The 24018-nt window shown below is 51.8% G+C and overlaps 1 protein-coding gene across 1 annotated transcript in view; it reads left to right on the forward strand.

The window, feature by feature from the left end:
• The window catches only part of CFAP221 (cilia and flagella associated protein 221), a 64341-nt gene that overhangs the window by 12893 nt on the left and 27430 nt on the right, over positions 1–24018 (forward strand). The window contains 9 exon segments of the mRNA XM_040440871.1: positions 613–713; positions 974–1060; positions 1178–1273; positions 6235–6335; positions 14425–14528; positions 16766–16925; positions 17259–17382; positions 17451–17562; positions 23237–23345. Of these exon segments, the coding sequence (XP_040296805.1) occupies positions 613–713; positions 974–1060; positions 1178–1273; positions 6235–6335; positions 14425–14528; positions 16766–16925; positions 17259–17382; positions 17451–17562; positions 23237–23345 (994 nt within the window).

Consider the following 24018-nt stretch of genomic DNA (forward strand, 5'->3'; position numbering starts at 1 on the left):
TCCTGCTCCTGCCCCTCCCTCATCCTGCCCCTGCCCCTCCCTCATCCTGCCCCTGCCCCTCCCTCATCCTGCCCCTGCCCCTCCCTCATCCTGCCCCTGCCCCTCCCTCATCCTGCCCCTCCCTCATCCTGCTCCTGCCCCTCCCTCATCCTGCTCCTGCCCCTCCCTCATCCTGCTCCTGCCCCTCCCTCATCCTGCTCCTGCCCCTCCCTCATCCTGCTCCTGCCCCTCCCTCATCCTGCTCCTGCCCCTCCCTCATCCTGCTCCTGCCCCTCCCTCATCCTGCCCCTGCCCCTCCCTCATCCTGCCCCTGCCCCTCCCTCATCCTGCCCCTGCCCCTCCCTCATCCTGCCCCTCCCTCATCCTGCCCCTCCCTCATCCTGCCCCTCCCTCATCCTGCCCCTGCCCCTCCCTCATCCTGCCCCTGCCCCTCCCTCATCCTCCTCCTGCCCCTCCCTCATCCTCCTCCTGCCCCTCCCTCATCCTCCTCCTGCCCCTCCCTCATCCTCCTCCTGCCCCTCCCTCATCCTCCTCCTGCCCCTCCCTCATCCTCCTCCTGCCCCTCCTCCTCCCCCTCTCCCATCCTGACTCTGATGCTTTTCTCTTTTGCAGGGGTCTATAAGAAGCTCGGCAGTAATGTCTCGGTTGTGGCAGACCCTGGAGTTCTCCATTTTGGGGGATTTGAAATTGGGACGTGTCTCCATCGGACTCTGGTGAGCGCTCCTATTTTCCGGCAGATTGCTCCCCGTGTTTTGCGGTAAATTTGGCGCAGTTCCTCTGACTGAGCGCAGCCCCTGGGCCATAAATTCTGTGGGGCACTCACTTGCATCGGGTCCAGCATGCACCCCGATATTGATTATAAGTGGGGCGCCACTTTACTCTGTGGTGTCTGACCCCCAGCATCTTCAGTGTCACTCCTGCTGGGGCTTGTAGTTCTTATAGGATAATCTATGTCTGATATGTTTTCGTACAGAGATTGGTGAACATCTCTGCAGACGTCTCCAACGTGCACATCATCCCCCCCCAGAGCAAGCACTTCACCGTCAGCTACAGGAAAGCAGTGAGTATAGCGGCCGCGGGGCGGAGCTGGTAGCACCCCACTATTCTCTCTATAACTGTACCCCCATATAGGGGCACCATGTATACGCCTCTGACCCGCTCTCCTTCCCCCACACAGAACAGGCTGGCCCCGGGCTTGGCGCTAACAGTCAATGTTCAGTTCATTGCTGATGAATGGAGATATTACTATGATTGTATCCGCGTCCACTGCAAGGTAAGTGTATACCGGGTTATATACCGCCTCCTGTATGTGACTGTGTGGTGTATACCGGGTTATATACCGCCTCCTGTATGTGACTGTGTGGTGTATACCGGGTTATATACCGCCTCCTGTATGTGACTGTGCGGTGTATACCGGGTTATATACCGCCTCCTGTATCTGACTGTGCGGTGTATACCAGGTTATATACCGCCTCCTGTATGTGACTGTGTGGTGTATACCGGGTTATATACCGCCTCCTGTATGTGACTGTGCGGTGTATACCGGGTTATATACCGCCTCCTATATGTGACTGTGCGGTGTATACCGGGTTATATACCGTCTCCTGTATGTGACTGTGCGGTGTATACCGGGTTATATACCGTCTCCTGTATGTGACTGTGCGGTGTATACCGGGTTATATACCGTCTCCTGTATGTGACTGTGTCGTGTATAACGGGTTATATACCGCCTCCTGTATGTGACTGTGCGGTGTATACCAGGTTATATACCGCCTCCTGTATGTGACTGTGCGGTGTATACCGGGTTATATACAGTCTCCTGTATGTGACTGTGTGGTGTATAGTGGTATACGGCCTCCTGTATGTGACTGTGCGGTGTATAGTGGTATACGGCCTCCTGTATGTGACTGTGCGGTGTATACCAGGTTATATACCGCCTCCTGTATGTGACTGTGCGGTGTATACCGGGTTATATACCGCCTCCTGTATGTGACTGTGCGGTGTATACCGGATTATATACCGTCTCCTGTATGTGACTGTGCGGTGTATACCGGGTTATATACCGCCTCCTGTATGTGACTGTGCGGTGTATACCGGATTATATACCGCCTCCTGTATCTGACTGTGCGGTGTATACCAGGTTATATACCGCCTCCTGTATGTGACTGTGTCGTGTATACCGGGTTATATACCGCCTCCTGTATGTGACTGTGCGGTGTATACCAGGTTATATACCGCCTCCTGTATGTGACTGTGCGGTGTATACCGGGTTATATACAGTCTCCTGTATGTGACTGTGTGGTGTATAGTGGTATACGGCCTCCTGTATGTGACTGTGCGGTGTATAGTGGTATACGGCCTCCTGTATGTGACTGTGCGGTGTATACCAGGTTATATACCGCCTCCTGTATGTGACTGTGCGGTGTATACCGGGTTATATACCGCCTCCTGTATGTGACTGTGCGGTGTATACCGGATTATATACCGTCTCCTGTATGTGACTGTGCGGTGTATACCGGGTTATATACCGTCTCCTGTATGTGACTGTGCGGTGTATACCGGGTTATATACCGCCTCCTGTATCTGACTGTGCGGTGTATACCAGGTTATATACCGCCTCCTGTATGTGACTGTGTGGTGTATACCGGGTTATATACCGCCTCCTGTATGTGACTGTGCGGTGTATACCTGGTTATATACCGTCTCCTGTATGTGACTGTGCGGTGTATACCTGGTTATATACCGTCTCCTGTATGTGACTGTGCGGTGTATACCAGGTTATATACAGTCTCCTGTATGTGACTGTGCAGTGTATATCGGGTTATATACCGTCTCCTGTATGTGACTGTGCGTTGTATACCGGGTTATATACCGTCTCCTGTATGTGACTGTGTGGTGTATAGTGGTATACTGCCTCCTGTATGTGACTGTGCGGTGTATACCGGGTTATATACCGCCTCCTGTATGTGACTGTGTCGTGTATACCGGGTTATATACCGCCTCCTGTATGTGACTGTGCGGTGTATACCTGGTTATATACCGTCTCCTGTATGTGACTGTGCGGTGTATACCAGGTTATATACAGTCTCCTGTATGTGACTGTGCAGTGTATATCGGGTTATATACCGTCTCCTGTATGTGACTGTGCGTTGTATACCGGGTTATATACCGTCTCCTGTATGTGACTGTGTGGTGTATAGTGGTATACTGCCTCCTGTATGTGACTGTGCGGTGTATACCGGGTTATATACCGCCTCCTGTATGTGACTGTGTGGTGTATAGTGGTATACGGCCTCCTGTATGTGACTGTGCGGTGTATACCAGGTTATATACCGCCTCCTGTATGTGACTGTGTCGTGTATACCGGGTTATATACCGCCTCCTGTATGTGACTGTGCGGTGTATACCGGGTTATATACCGTCTCCTGTATGTGACTGTGCGGTGTATACCGGATTATATACCGTCTCCTGTATGTGACTGTGCGGTGTATACCGGGTTATATACCGCCTCCTGTATGTGACTGTGCGGTGTATACCGGATTATATACCGTCTCCTGTATGTGACTGTGCGGTGTATACCAGGTTATATACCGCCTCCTGTATGTGACTGTGCAGTGTATACCGGATTATATACCGTCTCCTGTATGTGACTGTGCGGTGTATACCAGGTTATATACCGCCTCCTGTATGTGACTGTGCAGTGTATACCAGGTTATATACCGCCTCCTGTATGTGACTGTGCGGTGTATAGTGGTATACGGCCTCCTGTATGTGACTGTGCGGTGTATAGTGGTATACGGCCTCCTGTATGTGACTGTGCGGTGTATACCGGATTATATACCGTCTCCTGTATGTGACTGTGCGGTGTATACCGGGTTATATACCGCCTCCTGTATGTGACTGTGCGGTGTATACCTGGTTATATACCGTCTCCTGTATGTGACTGTGCGGTGTATACCGGATTATATACCGTCTCCTGTATGTGACTGTGCGGTGTATACCGGGTTATATACCGCCTCCTGTATGTGACTGTGCGGTGTATACCGGATTATATACCGTCTCCTGTATGTGACTGTGCGGTGTATACCGGATTATATACCGTCTCCTGTATGTGACTGTGCGGTGTATAGTGGTATACGGCCTCCTGTATGTGACTGTGCGGTGTATAGTGGTATACGGCCTCCTGTATGTGACTGTGCGGTGTATACCAGGTTATATACCGCCTCCTGTATGTGACTGTGCGGTGTATACCGGGTTATATACAGTCTCCTGTATGTGACTGTGCGGTGTATAGTGGTATACGGCCTCCTGTATGTGACTGTGCGGTGTATAGTGGTATACGGCCTCCTGTATGTGACTGTGCGGTGTATACCAGGTTATATACCGCCTCCTGTATGTGACTGTGCGGTGTATACCGGGTTATATACAGTCTCCTGTATGTGACTGTGTGGTGTATAGTGGTATACGGCCTCCTGTATGTGACTGTGCGGTGTATAGTGGTATACGGCCTCCTGTATGTGACTGTGCGGTGTATACCAGGTTATATACCGCCTCCTGTATGTGACTGTGCGGTGTATACCGGGTTATATACCGCCTCCTGTATGTGACTGTGCGGTGTATACCGGGTTATATACCGTCTCCTGTATGTGACTGTGCGTTGTATACCGGATTATATACCGTCTCCTGTATGTGACTGTGCGGTGTATACCGGATTATATACCGTCTCCTGTATGTGACTGTGCGGTGTATACCGGGTTATATACCGTCTCCTGTATGTGACTGTGCGGTGTATACCGGGTTATATACCGCCTCCTGTATGTGACTGTGCGGTGTATACCGGGTTATATACCGTCTCCTGTATGTGACTGTGCGGTGTATACCGGATTATATACCGTCTCCTGTATGTGACTGTGCGGTGTATACCTGGTTATATACCGTCTCCTGTATGTGACTGTGCGGTGTATACCTGGTTATATACCGTCTCCTGTATGTGACTGTGCGGTGTATACCAGGTTATATACCGCCTCCTGTATGTGACTGTGCGGTGTATAGTGGTATACGGCCTCCTGTATGTGACTGTGCGGTGTATAGTGGTATACGGCCTCCTGTATCTGACTGTGCGGTGTATACCGGGTTATATACAGTCTCCTGTATGTGACTGTGCGGTGTATACCGGGTTATATACCGCCTCCTGTATGTGACTGTGCGGTGTATAGTGGTATACGGCCTCCTGTATGTGACTGTGCGGTGTATAGTGGTATACGGCCTCCTGTATGTGACTGTGCGGTGTATAGTGGTATACGGCCTCCTGTATCTGACTGTGCGGTGTATAGTGGTATATGGCCTCCTGTATGTGACTGTGCGGTGTATACCGGGTTATATACAGTCTCCTGTATGTGACTGTGCGGTGTATACCGGGTTATATACAGTCTCCTGTATGTGACTGTGCGGTGTATAGTGGTATACGGCCTCCTGTATGTGACTGTGCGGTGTATACCAGGTTATATACCGCCTCCTGTATGTGACTGTGCGGTGTATAGTGGTATACGGCCTCCTGTATGTGACTGTGCGGTGTATAGTGGTATACGGCCTCCTGTATGTGACTGTGCGGTGTATAGTGGTATATGGCCTCCTGTATCTGACTGTGCGGTGTATACCGGGTTATATACAGTCTCCTGTATGTGACTGTGTGGTGTATAGTGGTATACGGCCTCCTGTATCTGACTGTGCGGTGTATAGTGGTATACGGCCTCCTATATCTGACTGTGCGGTGTATAGTGGTATACGGCCTCCTGTATCTGACTGTGCGGTGTATAGTGGTATACGGCCTCCTGTATGTGACTGTGCGGTGTATACCAGGTTACATACCGCCTCCTGTATGTGACTGTGCGGTGTATAGTGGTATACGGCCTCCTGTATGTGACTGTGCGGTGTATAGTGGTATACGGCCTCCTGTATGTGACTGTGCGGTGTATACCAGGTTATATACCGCCTCCTGTATGTGACTGTGCGGTGTATAGTGGTATACGACCTCCTGTATGTGACTGTGCGGTGTATAGTGGTATACGGTCTCCTATATCTGACTGTGCAGTGTATAGTGGGTGGTATATGGCCCTCTTAGCACTGTGACTCCCCCTCCTCTGTACATATCCGCGCGGCAGGTGACATTAATGTCCCGTCGCTCCATCCATCTCCATGTTCTGCTCTTGAGTGCCCGCATGTTCCTGTCCCCAGGGTGACGAGACGCTGCTGGTGCCCCTGCATGCCTACCCCGCCATGGACCTGCTGGACTTTCCATCTCATGTGAACTTATCAGATGTGCCGCTTGGGCAGAGGTGAGTAGCAGCATCCACTCATCGCGCTCCCTGCCAAATGAATGACAAATATTGATCCTTCGCTCACACTGGAAGAACGTCGAAGCGGCTGCATCAAGCTGATATGTAGATGTGCACGGCGTTTAATGGCAGGATGTCCGCTGCGGAACGAAACTGCGCTAAAAGCCTCAGACAAAGGAGCAGTCAGAGCGGCCACTTATCTCTTCCTGCACAGCCGCAAAGAACTGCGCTGATAGCACACCACAGATGAACGTACACCTGGCCGATCACAGCGGCACATTTACTGCAATGTAACCCTCCGTCAGTCGCCTCAGACTGTAGGACAGGAGAATACAGTCTATTGCCCCCTGTTATCAGCCATTTCAGAGGAGAGGATGACTGTAGGACAGGAGAATACAGTCTATTGCCCCCTGTTATCAGCCATTTCAGGGGGGAGGATGACTGTAGGACAGGAGAATACAGTCTATTGCCCCCTGTTATCAGCCATTTCAGGGGAGAGGATGACTGTAGGACAGGAGAATACAGTCTATTGCCCCCTGTTATCAGTCATTTCAGGGGAGAGGATGACTGTAGGACAGGAGAATACAGTCTATTGCTCCCTGTTATCAGACATTTCAGGGGAGAGGATGACTGTAGGACAGGAGAATACAGTCTATTGCTCCCTGTTATCAGCCATTTCAGGGGGAGGATGACTGTAGGACAGGAGAATACAGTCTATTGCCCTCTGTTATCAGCCATTTCAGGGGAGAGGATGACTGTAGGACAGGAGAATACAGTCTATTGCCCCCTGTTATCAGCCATTTCAGGGGAGAGGATGACTGTAGGACAGGAGAATACAATCTATTGCCCCTGTTATCAGCCATTTCAGGGGAGAGGATGACTGTAGGACAGGAGAATACAGTCTATTGCCCCCTGTTATCAGCCATTTCAGGGGAGGGGATGACTGTAGGACAGGAGAATACAGTCTATTGCCTCCTGTTATCAGCCATTTCAGGGGAGAGGATGACTGTAGGACAGGAGAATACAGTCTATTGCCCCCTGTTATCAGCCATTTCAGGGGAGAGGATGACTGTAGGACAGGAGAATACAATCTATTGCCCCTGTTATCAGCCATTTCAGGGGAGAGGATGACTGTAGGACAGGAGAATACAGTCTATTGCCCCCTGTTATCAGCCATTTCAGCGGAGAGGATGACTGTAGGACAGGAGAATACAGTCTATTGCCCCCTGTTATCAGCCATTTCAGAGGAGAGGATGACTGTAGGACAGGAGAATACAGTCTATTGCCCCCTGTTATCAGCCATTTCAGGGAGAGGATGACTGTAGGACAGGAGAATACAATCTATTGCTCCCTGTTATCAGCCATTTCAGGGGAGAGGATGACTGTAGGACAGGAGAATACAGTCTATTGCCCCCTGTTATCAGCCATTTCAGGGGAGAGGATGACTATAGGACAGGAGAATACAGTCTATTGCCCCCTGTTATCAGCCATTTCAGGGGAGAGGATGACTGTAGGACAGGAGAATACAGTCTATTGCCCCCTGTTATCAGCCATTTCAGGGGAGAGGACGACTGTAGGACAGGAGAATACAGTCTATTGCCTCCTGTTATCAGACATTTCAGGGGAGAGGATGACTGTAGGACAGGAGAATACAGTCTATTGCTCCCTGTTATCATACATTTCAGGGGAGAGGATGACTGTAGGACAGGAGAATACAGTCTATTGCCTCCTGTTATCAGACATTTCAGGGGAGAGGATGACTGTAGGACAGGAGAATACAGTCTATTGCTCCCTGTTATCAGACATTTCAGGGGAGAGGATGACTGTAGGACAGGAGAATACAGTCTATTGCCTCCTGTTATCAGACATTTCAGGGGAGAGGATGACTGTAGGACAGGAGAATACAGTCTATTGCCCCCTGTTATCAGCCATTTCAGGGGAGAGGATGACTGTAGGACAGGAGAATACAGTCTATTGCCCCCTGTTATCAGACATTTCAGGGGAGAGGACGACTGTAGGACAGGAGAATACAGTCTATTGCCTCCTGTTATCAGACATTTCAGAGGAGATGATGACTGTAGGACAGGAGAATACAGTCTATTGCTCCCTGTTATCAGCCATTTCAGGGGGGGGGAGAGGATGACTGTAGGACAGGAGAATACAGTCTATTACTCCCTGTTATCAGCCATTTCAGGCTGGAGAGGATGACTGTAGGACAGGAGAATACAGTCTATTGCCGCCTGTTATCAGCCATTTCAGGGGAGAGGATGACTGTAGGACAGGAGAATACAGTCTATTGCCTCCTGTTATCAGACATTTCAGGGGAGAGGATGACTGTAGGACAGGAGAATACAGTCTATTGCTCCCTGTTATCAGACATTTCAGGGGAGAGGATGACTGTAGGACAGGAGAATACAGTCTATTGCCTCCTGTTATCAGACATTTCAGGGGAGAGGATGACTGTAGGACAGGAGAATACAGTCTATTGCTCCCTGTTATCAGACATTTCAGGGGAGAGGACGACTGTAGGACAGGAGAATACAGTCTATTGCCTCCTGTTATCAGACATTTCAGAGGAGATGATGACTGTAGGACAGGAGAATACAGTCTATTGCTCCCTGTTATCAGACATTTCAGGGGAGAGGATGACTGTAGGACAGGAGAATACAGTCTATTGCCCCCTGTTATCAGCCATTTCAGGGGAGAGGATGACTGTAGGACAGGAGAATACAGTCTATTGCTCCCTGTTATCAGCCATTTCAGGGAGGGGGAGAGGATGACTGTAGGACAGGAGAATACAGTCTATTACTCCCTGTTATCAGCCATTTCAGGCTGGAGAGGATGACTGTAGGACAGGAGAATACAGTCTATTGCCGCCTGTTATCAGCCATTTCAGGGGAGAGGATGACTGTAGGACAGGAGAATACAGTCTATTGCCTCCTGTTATCAGCCATTTCAGGGGAGAGGATGACTGTAGGACAGGAGAATACAGTCTATTGTCCCCTGTTATCAGCCATTTCAGGGGAGAGGATGACTGTAGGACAGGAGAATACAGTCTATTGCTCCCTGTTATCAGCCATTTCAGGGGAGAGGATGACTGTAGGACAGGAGAATACAGTCTATTACTCCCTGTTATCAGCCATTTCAGGGGAGAGGATGACTGTAGGACAGGAGAATACAGTCTATTGCCTCCTGTTATCAGCCATTTCAGGGGAGAGGATGACTGTAGGACAGGAGAATACAGTCTATTGCCCCCTGTTATCAGCCATTTCAGGGGGGAGGATGACTGTAGGTCAGGAGAATACAGTCTATTGCCCCCTGTTATCAGTCATTTCAGGGGAGAGGACGACTGTAGGACAGGAGAATACAGTCTATTGCCCCCTGTTATCAGCCATTTCAGGGGAGAGGATGACTGTAGGACAGGAGAATACAGTCTATTGCCCCCTGTTATCAGCCATTTCAGGGGAGAGGATGACTGTAGGACAGGAGAATACAGTCTATTGCCTCCTGTTATCAGCCATTTCAGGGGAGAGGACGACTGTAGGACAGGAGAATACAGTCTATTGCCCCCTGTTATCAGCCATTTCAGGGGAGAGGATGACTGTAGGACAGGAGAATACAGTCTATTGCCCCCTGTTATCAGCCATTTCAGGGGAGAGGATGACTGTAGGACAGGAGAATACAGTCTATTGCCTCCTGTTATCAGCCATTTCAGGGGAGAGGATGACTGTAGGACAGGAGAATACAGTCTATTGCTCCCTGTTATCAGCCATTTCAGGGGGGGAGGGGATGACTGTAGGACAGGAGAATACAGTCTATTGTCCCCTGTTATCAGACATTTCAGGGGAGAGGATGACTGTAGGACAGGAGAATACAATCTATTGTCCCCCGTTATCAGCCATTTCAGGGGAGAGGATGACTGTAGGACAGGAGAATACAGTCTATTGCCCCCTGTTATCAGCCATTTCAGGGGAGAGGATGACTGTAGGACAGGAGAATACAATCTATTGCTCCCTGTTATCAGCCATTTCAGGGGAGAGGATGACTGTAGGACAGGAGAATACAGTGTATTGCCCCCTGTTATCAGCCATTTCAGGGGAGAGGATGACTGTAGGACAGGAGAATACAATCTATTGCCCCCTGTTATCAGCCATTTCAGGGGAGAGGATGACTGTAGGACAGAAGAATACAGTCTATTGCCCCCTGTTATCAGCCATTTCAGGGGAGAGGATGACTGTAGGACAGGAGAATACAATCTATTGCCCCCCGTTATCAGCCATTTCAGGAGAGAGGATGACTGTAGGACAGGAGAATACAGTCTATTGCTCCCTGTTATCAGCCATTTCAGGGGAGAGGATGACTGTAGGACAGGAGAATACAGTCTTTTGTTCCCTGTTATCAGCCATTTCAGGGGAGAGGATGACTGTAGGACAGGAGAATACAATCTATTGCCCCCTGTTATCAGCCATTTCAGGGGAGAGGATGACTGTAGGACAGGAGAATACAATCTATTGCTCCCTGTTATCAGCTATATCAGGGGAGAGGATGACTGTAGGACAGGAGAATACAATCTATTGCCCCCTGTTATCAGCCATTTCAGGGGAGAGGACGACTGTAGGACAGGAGAATACAGTCTTTTGTTCCCTGTTATCAGCCATTTCAGGGGAGAGGATGACTGTAGGACAGGAGAATACAATCTATTGCCCCCTGTTATCAGCCATTTCAGGGGAGAGGATGACTGTAGGACAGGAGAATACAATCTATTGCTCCCTGTTATCAGCTATATCAGGGGAGAGGATGACTGTAGGACAGGAGAATACAATCTATTGCCCCCTGTTATCAGCCATTTCAGGGGAGAGGACGACTGTAGGACAGGAGAATACAGTCTATTGCCCCCTGTTATCAGCCATTTCAGAGGAGAGGATGACTGTAGGACAGGAGAATACAGTCTATTGCTCCCTGTTATCAGCCATTTCAGGGGAGAGGATGACTGTAGGACAGGAGAATACAGTCTATTGCCCCCTGTTATCAGCCATTTCAGGGGAGAGGATGACTGTAGGGCAGGAGAATACAGTCTATTGCCCCCTGTTATCAGCCATTTCAGGGGAGAGGATGACTGTAGGACAGGAGAATACAGTCTATTGCCCCCTGTTATCAGCCATTTCAGGGGAGAGGATGACTGTAGGACAGGAGAATACAGTCTATTGCCCCCTGTTATCAGACATTTCAGGGGAGAGGATGACTGTAGGACAGGAGAATACAGTCTATTGCCCCCTGTTATCAGCCATTTCAGGGGAGAGGATGACTGTAGGACAGGAGAATACAGTCTATTGCCCCCTGTTATCAGCCATTTCAGGGGAGAGGATGACTGTAGGACAGGAGAATACAGTCTATTGCCTCCTGTTATCAGCCATTTCAGGGGAGAGGATGACTGTAGGACAGGAGAATACAGTCTATTGCCCCCTGTTATCAGCCATTTCAGAGGAGAGGATGACTGTAGGACAGGAGAATACAGTCTATTGCCCCCTGTTATCAGCCATTTCAGGGGAGAGGATGACTGTAGGACAGGAGAATACAGTCTATTGCCCCCTGTTATCAGCCATTTCAGGGGAGAGGATGACTGTAGGACAGGAGAATACAGTCTATTGCTCCCTGTTATCAGCCATTTCAGGGGAGAGGATGACTGTAGGACAGGAGAATACAGTCTATTGCCCCCTGTTATCAGCCATTTCAGGAGAGAGGATGACTGTAGGACAGGAGAATACAGTCTATTGCCCCCTGTTATCAGCCATTTCAGGGGAGAGGATGACTGTAGGACAGGAGAATACTGTCTATTGCCCCCTGTTATCAGCCATTTCAGGGGAGAGGATGACTGTAGGACAGGAGAATACAGTCTATTGCCCCCTGTTATCAGCCATTTCAGGGGAGAGGATGACTGTAGGACAGGAGAATACAGTCTATTGCCCCCTGTTATCAGCCATTTCAGGGGGGGAGAGGATGACTGTAGGACAGGAGAATACAATCTATTGCCCCCTGTTATCAGCCATTTCAGGGGAGAGGATGACTGTAGGACAGGAGAATACAGTCTATTGCCCCCTGTTATCAGACATTTCAGGGGAGAGGATGACTGTAGGACAGGAGAATACAGTCTATTGCCCCTGTTATCAGACATTTCAGGGGAGAGGATGACTGTAGGACAGGAGAATCCAGTCTATTGCTCCTGTTATCAGCCATTTCGGGGGAGAGGATACAGCAGTACCCTACTGTCCCCCGCTGATCACTACGTGTCACGTCTGCGATGCCCTCTTATAAGCAGCTCTGTTCATGTCTTGAAGATCAGCAGAAAACCTGTTGATTTGGCTCCAGATTCGTTCCCTGCAGCGTGTGGAGTGACAAGTGCGGTGTGCAGAGAGATGACGGGTTCAGGCTGTTTATGTGCGGGATCAGTGGACGGAGGCCAGACCTCTTTTACATCCTGACAGATGGCCATATAACACAGTCACATCCAGAGCTGTTGTGACATTTCTAGTGTGGTTCACAGTGGAGACTCACAGTCTGATCTGTCAGGTCACATTACTGTCCACAGATTTGGAAAATCACAATAAAGGTAACGAGCAGAACTGTGAATGCAGCTCTGGAGGTTACTGACTTTTCCCACGCTGTGCCTCCAAGTTTACATGGCCAAATTCCAACACCGAAAATTAAGACAAACATTTACAGAAGGATAACGCTGGTTATTATGTGTGAAAGAGCAATCGTATGATACTCCAGTCACATCCAGAGCTGCCTTTACAAGTATGCCATATATGCTGACACGAAATTGCGATGGGTGGGAGTTTGGTTTCTGAAATAAAGGGGCAGGTGCTCCAGACTGGTTTTGCTCGGATAACTGGTCATTCGGTGGATGGATTCATAGGACGCCCAGAGGCGTTGGACGGCGCTCACTCCGTGCCCAGAGGAGAGAAGATCCAAGAGAGCGCGACTGACGAAAGTTGCTGCCCCTTGGTTTAGGTATCACGGGGCTCTCAGAAGCCGGACCCCTGCAATCAATACTTCATGTCACTAGAGCATATCAGAAGTCTGTAAGAGCGACCTCAGTGCGGCGCTCTCCTCACCCAGTAGTAGTTCAGCTTAGGCCGCGTTCACATTACCAGCCTCCAGCTGTACTCCATCTTTCTTTCTTGCCGGAATCTGTGAATGAGCCTCCCGCAGGAAGATGTCACAGATGTGAACCTAGCCTTAGCCGTGAGTAGGTTGCAAATGGATTGTAAGCAGCTCTGGCTGTGACTAGAGTACTAGCTGTATTGTACAGTACAAGTACTCAGTAGTCGCTGGGCCTGACAAGCCAGGCTTGCATTCTCCAAGTCCAATAGTAGAGCCGAGAACTAAAGTCCTAGATGCAGGGTCGCTGCTGTGTAGAAGATGACCCCTACACCTCGGGAACCTTCCCGCTATCCCTGCAGTACAAGAACTCCTGCACCTGGGCATAGCAGGTTAATTCTGCTCCACAGCGGTGACCTGGTGTCCAGCTCAGGCTACTTTCACACTGGCGTTTTGGCTTTCCGTTGTGAGATCTGTTCAGGGCTCTCACAAGCGTAAAAAACGGATCAGTTCAGCCCCAATGCATCCATCAGTTTGCCTCCGTTCCGCTTTGGAGGCCGCCTGCAGCGTTTTGGTGTCCGTCTGATGAAACTGAGCCGAATGGATCCGTCCTGGCGCACAATGTGAGTCAATGGGGACGGATCCGTTTTCTATATCACAATCTGGCACAATAGAAAACGGATCCGTCCTCCATTGACGTCCTGGCTATGTTACAGATAATACAAACGGATCCGTTCTGAATGGATGCAGACGGTTGTATTATCGGTGCGGATCCGTCTGTGCAGATATAAGACGGATCCGCACCAAACGCGAGTGTGAAAGTGGCCTAAGAGGCTTTTTGGTGACAGGTTGTGGTTTTCTGCCCCTGCTCTTCGTGGACTTCGGCGGTGGTACAGCTGCTGGTCCCAGCCCCCGCACACAGCCCTTGGACACCTTGGGTGTTGGTTTATCCTTTGCTCATGCTCGTTTTTCGTATCTCTCCCCGCAGAGCGCTCTACGTCCTCCCCTTGCGCTGCAGCTGCCCGGTTGACTTTGAGTTCAGCATTGTTTGTTCTCAGCCTCACAAAGACTTTGAAATCTCTCCGACTTCAGGTGCGTATACAGGCGATTGGGTGTGGCCCCCGACAGTTCGATGTGGCCCCTCCTGCTGCCTAGATATTGGGTAGAGTGACTGAGACACGCATTCCTCTCTGCTAATTCCAGTTTCACAACCAAACTGGCTCTGCACAAGGCGTGTATGGAACAGCGATGTTAGCGCACCCGGAGGTAGCGTTCCCCCAGCCTTTGTTATCGGTGAGACGCGAGGCACTGGCTGCCTCAGCTGTACTCGGGGTGAGGGCGCAGGATTTATTTCCTCTCACAAGTTCAGTGCAGTAAAATCAAGAACTGATAATTTAATTTCAGTCCAACAGGATTAACGAGGAGCCGCCATTATAACGTGATTACTGAAGTCACGGTGTCAGATCCGCAAGGCTGACAAATATCTGATAATAACCAGCGCAGCGAGGAGCCCAGCAATGGAGATGACTCCATCCACAGCGGACAGTAATGGGGGACTGATCACCTCTGAACCCCATTATACAAGTCGCATATCATCTCCATAACCAGCAGGAATACTGTGTACATACATTACTTATCCTGAGTTACATCCTGTATTATACTCCAGAGCTGCACTCACTATTCTGCTGGTGCAGTCACTGTGTACATACATTACTTATCCTGTACTGATCCTGTATTATACTCCAGAGCTGCACTCACTATTCTGCTGGTGCAGTCACTGTGTACATACATTCCTTATCCTGTACTGATCCTGAGTTACATCCTGCATTATACTCCAGAGCTGCACTCACTATTCTGCTGGTGCAGTCACTGTGTACATACATTACTTATCCTGTACTGATCCTCAGTTACATCCTGTATTATACTCCAGAGCTGCACTCCCTATTCTGCTGGTGCAGTCACTGTGTACATACATTACTTATCCTGTACTGATCCCCAGTTACATCCTGTATTATACTCCAGAGCTGCACTCACTATTCTGCTGGTGCAGTCACTGTGTACATACATTACTTATCCTGTACTGATCCTGAGTTACATCCTGTGTTATACTCCAGAGCTGCACTCACTATTCTGCTGGTGGAGTCACTATGTACATACATTACTTATCCTGTACTGATCCTGAGTTACATCCTGTATTATATTCCAGAGCTGCACTCACTATTCTGCTGGTGCAGTCACTGTGTACATACATTACTTATCCTGTACTGATCCTGAGTTACATCCTGTATTATACCCCAGAGCTGCACTCACTATTCTGCTGGTGCAGTCACTGTGTACATACATTACTTATCCTGTACTGATCCTGAGTTACATCCTGTATTATACTCCAGAGCTGCACTCACTATTCTGCTGGTGAAGTCACTGTGTACATACATTACTTATCCTGTACTGGTCCTGAGTTACATCCTGTATTATACTCCAGAGCTGCACTCACTATTCTGCTGGTGCAGTCACTGTGTACATACATTACTTATCCTGTACTGATCCTGAGTTACATCCTGTATTATACCCCAGAGCTGCACTCACTATTCTGCTGGTGCAGTCACTGTGTACATACATTACTTATCCTGTACTGATCCTGAGTTACATCCTGTATTATACCCCAGAGCTGCACTCACTATTCTGCTGGTGCAGTCACTGTGTACATACATTACTTATCCTGTACTGATCCTGAGTTACATCCTGTATTATACTCCAGAGCTGCACTCACTATTCTGCTGGTGCAGTCACTGTGTACATACATTACTTATCCTGTACTGATCCTGCGTTACATCCTGTATTATACTCCAGAGCTGCACTCTCTATTCTGCTGGTGCAGTCACTGTGTACATACATTACTTATCCTGTACTGATCCTGAGTTACATCCTGTATTATACCCCAGAGCTCCACTCACTATTCTGCTGGTGGACTCACTGTGTACATACATTACTTATCCTGTACTGATCCTGAGTTACATCCTGTATTATACTCCAGAGCTGCACTCACTATTCTGCTGGTGCAGTCACTGTGTACATACATTACTTATCCTGTACTGATCCTTAGTTACATCCTGTATTATACTCCAGAGCTGCACTCACTATTCTGCTGGTGAAGTCACTGTGTACATACATTACTTATCCTGTACTGATCCCCAGTTACATCCTGTATTATACTCCAGAGCTGCACTCACTATTCTGCTGGTTGTTGTTGGAAACAGTCAGTAAGCAGTTGCTATGGGGACCGTTTCCATCCTTCCGATCCTGATTCCGCAGTCCGTCCTCTGTTGTAGGGGTGGTTCCAGGTGGAGGACTGGTGGAGGTGACCGTGACCTATACTCCGTCCAGCTATGGCACCGCACAGACGAGGGTAGAGCTGCTGATCTCGGAGCTGAATGCGACGCCGCGTCTCTGCGTGTTCACTGGCACCTGCTCCCCCAGACTGACGGCAACGTAAGTACAGTCCATGGCACAGCAGCACAGTAAGGGTTAAAGCTGCACCAGTCAAACCAGTCAGACCAGTGCAGTGAGCCTACCTGACCTGGGATGAGCTGTTATTTAGAGGGGCCCCTAGGAAGTGTCATCATTCTCTGTGTGTTCAGAACTGAAGGTGCCCCTGGCCATATGTAACCTGAATGACCCGGGGTCAGGTCACGAGTGTGACGTCACCGCCATGTGCGCCCAGGATAGGAAGTCACATGACCACGTGTAAACAGTATGGCGGAGCCTGGGGCAGCTGTCACCGCTCCTCTGGTCTGTGATCAGATGTCACTTTCATCTTCACAGGAAGGAACGCCAAGGGAACCTCCACATCTCGCCCACGAGGAGACCCCAGGGAGGCCAGAAACTGTCCTATGGGGTGTCCCGCAAAAAGAGACATCTCCAGAGCTTGCAGCAGAATGCGTCACAGGTGAGTTCTCTGGGCAAAGCTGCTGACCGCCACCATGACAGTGCGCTGAACATGTGCGTCCATTACAGGTCATTGAGTTCCAGAACCTGAGATTTCCCCTCAGTCTGTCCAGTCCCCACGCCGTGTCCACCGTGCTGAACCAGCAGCCAGGAAAGCTGAGGCTCCGAGACCTGCGCCAAGGTAAAGCCGCCAATGATGCTGCAGTTACATCCAAAGCTGCACTCACCATTACATCATGTCCCCATAATGCCGTGCAGTGTGCGGAGTCAGCGGTCTATCCGTCCACTCCGGGTCTGTAATGCAGTGCAGTGTGGGGAGTCAGCGGTCTATCTGTCCACTCCGGCTCCGTAATGCAGTGCAGTGTGCAGAGTCAACGGTCTATCTGTCCACTCCGGCACCGTAATGTAATGCAGTGTGCGGAGTCAGCGGTCTATCTGTCCACTCCAGCTCTGTAATTCAGTGCAGTGTGGGGAGTCAGCGGTCTATCCGTGCACTCCGGCTCTGTAATGCAGTGCAGTGTGCGGAGTCAGCAGTCTATCCGTCCACCCCGGCTCCGTAATGTAATGCAGTGTGCGGAGTCAGGTCTATCCGTCCACTCCGGTTCCGTAATGCAGTGCAGTGTGCAGAGTCAGAGGTCTATCAGTCCACTCCGGCTCCGTAATGCAGTGTTCAGAGTCAACGGTCTATCTGTCCACTCCGGCACCGTAATGTAATGCAGTGTGCGGAGTCAGCGGTCTATCTGTCCACTCCAGCTCTGTAATGCAGTGCAGTGTGGGGAGTCAGCGGTCTATCCGTCCACCCCGGCTCCGTAATGTAATGCAGTGTGCGGAGTCAGGTCTATCCGTCCACTCCGGTTCCGTAATGCAGTGCAGTGTGGGGAGTCAGCGGTCTATCCGTCCACTCCGGCTCCGTAATGTAATGCAGTGTGCGGGGTCAGCGGTCTATCTGTCCACTCCAGCTCTGTAATGCAGTGCAGTGTGGGGATTCAGCGGACTATCCGTAAACTCCGGTTCTGTAATGCAGTGCAGTGTGCGGAGTCAGCAGTCTATCCGTCCACACCGGCTCCGTAATGTAATGCAGTGTGCGGAGTCAGGTCTATCCGTCCACTCCGGTTCTGTAATGCAGTGCAGTGTGTGGAGTCAGCGGTCTATCTGTCCACTCCAGCTCCGTAATGTAATGCAGTGTGCGGAGTCAGCGGTCTATCCGTCCACTCCGGCTCCGTAATGTAATGCAGTGTGCGGAGTCAGGTCTATCCGTCCACTCCGGCTCCGTAATGCAGTGTGTGGAGTCAGCGGTCTATCCGTCCACTCCGGCTCCGTAATGCAGTGCGGTGTGTGGAGTCAGCGGTCTATCCGTCCACTCCGGCTCCATCATTTGATGCAGTGTGCGGGCTGAGTGGTGTGTCCATCAGCTCTGGTCCCATGAGGTCACCTGCCCATGTTGAGGAATACACGCGGATTGCCGTGCGGACACACGTGCAGTACAGGAGGAGATGACACAAATCTCATGTGCACTGCAGATTTTTTTCTATGACCATGATCTGCAGAATTCATAATTTCCAATGAAGGGCGAGATCTACAGCAAATCTTACACTTGTGTCCAGGAGGCCTAATGCAGTGCAGCAAGCGGGGTGAGCGGTGTGACATCAGGTCTGGCCCCATAGTGCAGCATGCGGGGTGAGCTGTGTGTACATCAGGTCTGGCCCCTTAGTGCAGCATGCGGGGTGAGCGGTGTGACATCAGGTCTGGCCCCATAGTGCAGTGCAGCATGCGGGGTGAGCTGTGTGTACATCAGGTCTGGCCCCATAGTGCAGCATGCGGGGTGAGCTGTGTGTACATCAGGTCTGGCCCCATAGTGCAGTGCAGCATGCGGGGTGAGCTGTGTGTACATCAGGTCTGGCCCCATAGTGCAGTGCAGCATGCGGGGTGAGCGGTGTGTACATCAGGTCTGGCCGTGCAGTGCAGCAAGCGGGGTGAGCGGTGTGTACATCAGGTCTGGCCCCATAGTGCAGCATGCGGGGTGAGCAGTGTGTACATCAGGTCTGGCCCCATAGTGCAGCATGCGGGGTGAGCTGTGTGTACATCAGGTCTGGCCCCATAGTGCAGTGCAGCATGCTGGGTGAGCGGTGTGTACATCAGGTCTGGCCGTGCAGTGCAGCAAGCGGGGTGAGCGGTGTGACATCAGGTCTGGCCCCATAGTGCAGCATGCGGGGTGAGCTGTGTGTACATCAGGTCTGGCCCCATAGTGCAGTGCAGCATGCGGGGTGAGCGGTGTGTACATCAGGTCTGGCCGTGCAGTGCAGCATGCGGGGTGAGCGGTGTGTACATCAGGTCTGGCCCCATAGTGCAGTGCAGCATGCGGGGTGAGCGGTGTGTACATCAGGTCTGGCCGTGCAGTGCAGCAAGCGGGGTGAGCGGTGTGTACATCAGGTCTGGCCCCATAGTGCAGTGCAGCATGCGGGGTGAGCGGTGTGTACATCAGGTCTGGCCCCATAGTGCAGTGCTGCATGCGGGGTGAGCTGTGTGTACATCAGGTCTGGCCCCATAGTGCAGTGCAGCATGCGGGGTGAGCGGTGTGTACATCAGGTCTGGCCGTGCAGTGCAGCAAGCGGGGTGAGCGGTGTGTGCATCAGGTCTGGCCCCATAGTGCAGTGCAGCATGTGGGGTGAGCGGTGTGTACATCAGGTCTGGCCCCATAGTGCAGTGCAGCATGCGGGGTGAGCGGTGTGTACATCAGGTCTGGCCGTGCAGTGCAGCAAGCGGGGTGAGCGGTGTGTACATCAGGTCTGGCCCCATAGTGCAGTGCAGCATGCGGGGTGAGCTGTGTGTACATCAGGTCTGGCCCCATAGTGCAGTGCAGCATGTGGGGTGAGCGGTGTGTACATCAGGTCTGGCCGTGCAGTGCAGCAAGCGGGGTGAGCGGTGTGTACATCAGGTCTGGCCCCATAGTGCAGTGCAGCATGCGGGGTGAGCGGTGTGTACATCAGGTCTGGCCGTGCAGTGCAGCATGTGGGGTGAGCTGTGTGTACATCAGGTCTGGCCGTGCAGTGCAGCAAGCGGGGTGAGCGGTGTGTACATCAGGTCTGGCCCCATAGTGCAGTGCAGCATGTGGGGTGAGCGGTGTGTACATCAGGTCTGGCCCCATAGTGCAGTGCAGCATGCGGGGTGAGCGGTGTGTACATCAGGTCTGGCCCCATAGTGCAGCATGCGGGGTGAGCTGTGTGTACATCAGGTCTGGCCCCATAGTGCAGTGCAGCATGCGGGGTGAGCGGTGTGTACATCAGGTCTGGCCCCATAGTGCAGTGCAGCATGTGGGGTGAGCGGTGTGTACATCAGGTCTGGCCCCATAGTGCAGTGCAGCATGTGGGGTGAGCGGTGTGTACATCAGGTCTGGCCCCATAGTGCATTGCAGCATGCGGGGTGAGCGGTGTGTACATCAGGTCTGGCCCCATAGTGCATTGCAGCATGTGGAGTGAGCGGTGTGTACATCAGGTCTGGCCCCATAGTGCATTGCAGCATGTAGAGTGAGCGGTGTGTACATCAGGTCTGGCCCCATAGTGCAGTGCAGCATGTGGGGTGAGCGGTGTGTACATCAGGTCTGGCCCCATAGTGCAGTGCAGCATGCGGGGTGAGCTGTGTGTACATCAGGTCTGGCCCCATAGTGCAGTGCAGCATGTGGAGTGAGCTGTGTGTACATCAGGTCTGGCCCCATAGTGCAGTGCAGCATGCAGGTGAGCGGTGTGTCTCTCCAGTCTGGCCCCATAGTGCATTGCAGCATGTGGGGTGAGCGGTGTGTACATCAGGTCTGGCCCCATAGTGCATTGCAGCATGTGGAGTGAGCTGTGTGTACATCAGGTCTGGCCCCATAGTGCAGTGCAACATGTGGGGTGAGCGGTGTGTACATCAGGTCTGGCCCCATAGTGCATTGCAGCATGTGGGGTGAGTGGTGTGTACATCCGGTCTGGCCCCATAGTGCAGTGTAGCATGTGGGGTGAGCGGTGTGTACATCAGGTCTGGCCCCATAGTGCAGTGCAGCATGCGGGGTGAGCGGTGTGTGCATCAGGTCTGGCCCCATAGTGCATTGCAGCATGTGGGGTGAGCGGTGTGTACATCAGGTCTGGCCCCATAGTGCAGTGCAGCATGTGGGGTGAGCGGTGTGTGCATCAGGTCTGGCCCCATAGTGCAGTGCAGCATGTGGGGTGAGCGGTGTGTACATCAGGTCTGGCCCCATAGTGCAGTGCAGCATGTGGGGTGAGCGGTGTGTACATCAGGTCTGGCCCCATAGTGCAGTGCAGCATGTGGAGTGAGCTGTGTGTACATCAGGTCTGGCCCCATAGTGCAGTGCAGCATGTGGAGTGAGCTGTGTGTACATCAGGTCTGGCCCCATAGTGCAGTGCAGCATGTGGGGTGAGCGGTGTGTGCATCAGGTCTGGCCCCATAGTGCATTGCAGCATGTGGGGTGAGCGGTGTGTGCATCAGGTCTGGCCCCATAGTGCATTGCAGCATGTGGGGGGAGCGGTGTGTACATCAGGTCTGGCCCCATAGTGCAGTGCAGCATGTGGGGTGAGCGGTGTGTACATCAGGTCTGGCCCCATAGTGCAGTGCAGCATGTGGAGTGAGCTGTGTGTACATCAGGTCTGGCCCCATAGTGCAGTGCAGCATGTGGGGTGAGCGGTGTGTACATCAGGTCTGGCCCCATAGTGCAGTGCAGCATGTGGGGTGAGCGGTGTGTACATCAGGTCTGGCCCCATAGTGCAGTGCAGCATGTGGGGTGAGCGGTGTGTACATCAGGTCTGGCCCCATAGTGCAGTGCAGCATGTGGGGTGAGCGGTGTGTACATCAGGTCTGGCCCCATAGTGCAGTGCAGCATGTGGAGTGAGCTGTGTGTACATCAGGTCTGGCCCCATAGTGCAGTGCAGCATGTGGAGTGAGCTGTGTGTACATCAGGTCTGGCCCCATAGTGCAGTGCAGCATGTGGAGTGAGCTGTGTGTACATCAGGTCTGGCCCCATAGTGCAGTGCAGCATGTGGGGTGAGCGGTGTGTGCATCAGGTCTGGCCCCATAGTGCAGTGCAGCATGTGGGGTGAGCGGTGTGTGCATCAGGTCTGGCCCCATAGTGCATTGCAGCATGTGGGGTGAGCGGTGTGTACATCAGGTCTGGCCCCATAGTGCAGTGCAGCATGTGGGGGGAGCGGTGTGTACATCAGGTCTGGCCCCATAGTGCAGTGCAGCATGTGGGGTGAGCGGTGTGTACATCAGGTCTGGCCCCATAGTGCAGTGCAGCATGTGGAGTGAGCTGTGTGTACATCAGGTCTGGCCCCATAGTGCAGTGCAGCATGTGGAGTGAGCTGTGTGTACATCAGGTCTGGCCCCATAGTGCAGTGCAGCATGTGGGGTGAGCGGTGTGTGCATCAGGTCTGGCCCCATAGTGCATTGCAGCATGTGGGGTGAGCGGTGTGTACATCAGGTCTGGCCCCATAGTGCAGTGCAGCATGTGGAGTGAGCTGTGTGTACATCAGGTCTGGCCCCATAGTGCAGTGCAGCATGCGGGGTGAGCGGTGTGTGCATCAGGTCTGGCCCCATAGTGCAGTGCAGCATGTGGGGTGAGCGGTGTGTACATCAGGTCTGGCCCCATAGAGCAGTGCAGCATGTGGGGTGAGCGGTGTGTACATCAGGTCTGGCCCCATAGTGCACATGATACAACAGCAGAATTGTAAGTGCAGCTCTGGATGTGGATGGAGTGTAGGGCAAAGCTGCTCAGGGTACTACAGACGTCATTCTCTGTGCAGAGCCATATTGCTGCTTCTGTCCTGGTGCTGTGTCCGCCTCGCTCCGTATTTCTTCTCGATCCGCAGGTCGCACAGGTTCTGACAAGAAGGTAAAGACTCGTCAGGAGAAGGAGACGCGATTCCAGCAGGTGATCCAGCAGAACGTCGCAGAGGAGGAGGCCAATCAGCTGCGGTGGTGAGTACACCCAGTTCTTCAGGGTCCGGAACCAATGAGCCGCAGGCTCCGGGGGCCCCGTTAGGGTTGCAGCTATCGATACCCCACTTGGAAAGTTCTTCTGACAGCTGAAGGTTTGTTACAGTTGTATCTAGTCTAGACAATCCTGTAAACATCCTGGACTCCAGACTGATACGTTACCTGCACTGATACATTGTAACAAACCATTAGGAAGGAGATTCAGGTGACATATATTTTTTTATACTGGATACTTCTGTAACAACCCCTCAGCTGTGAGAAGTATTAGGGCTGTGTTAGGTTTCTGGACTTTTTCAGCATCAGGTTCAGATTATGCTCGGGGGACGAGGCCCTCGCAGGAATTGAGAGCAGCGGGCGCTCTGGTTTGTTAGTCAAGTGAGATCTCTGATAGCAGATATAGGCTTCTGCACAAGGCCACTCTGTGCCAGTCCTCCACTGATAAGGCCGTATCTGAGCTCAGCAAACAGACCCAGACAAATACCGGAGCACGGCCAGGAGAGATGGGGAGGGGGCCCTGGAGGGAGGGGGTCCTGGAGAGATGGGGAGAGACGGGAGGGGGATCTGGAGAGATGGGGAGAGATGACTGGGGGTCCTGTAGAGATGGGGAAGGACGGGAGGGGGTCCTGGAGAGATGGGGAAGAACGGGAGGGGGTCC

The sequence above is a fragment of the Bufo bufo genome, chromosome 7 (genome assembly GCF_905171765.1).
Source record: "Bufo bufo chromosome 7, aBufBuf1.1, whole genome shotgun sequence".
Lineage (NCBI taxonomy): Eukaryota > Metazoa > Chordata > Amphibia > Anura > Bufonidae > Bufo > Bufo bufo.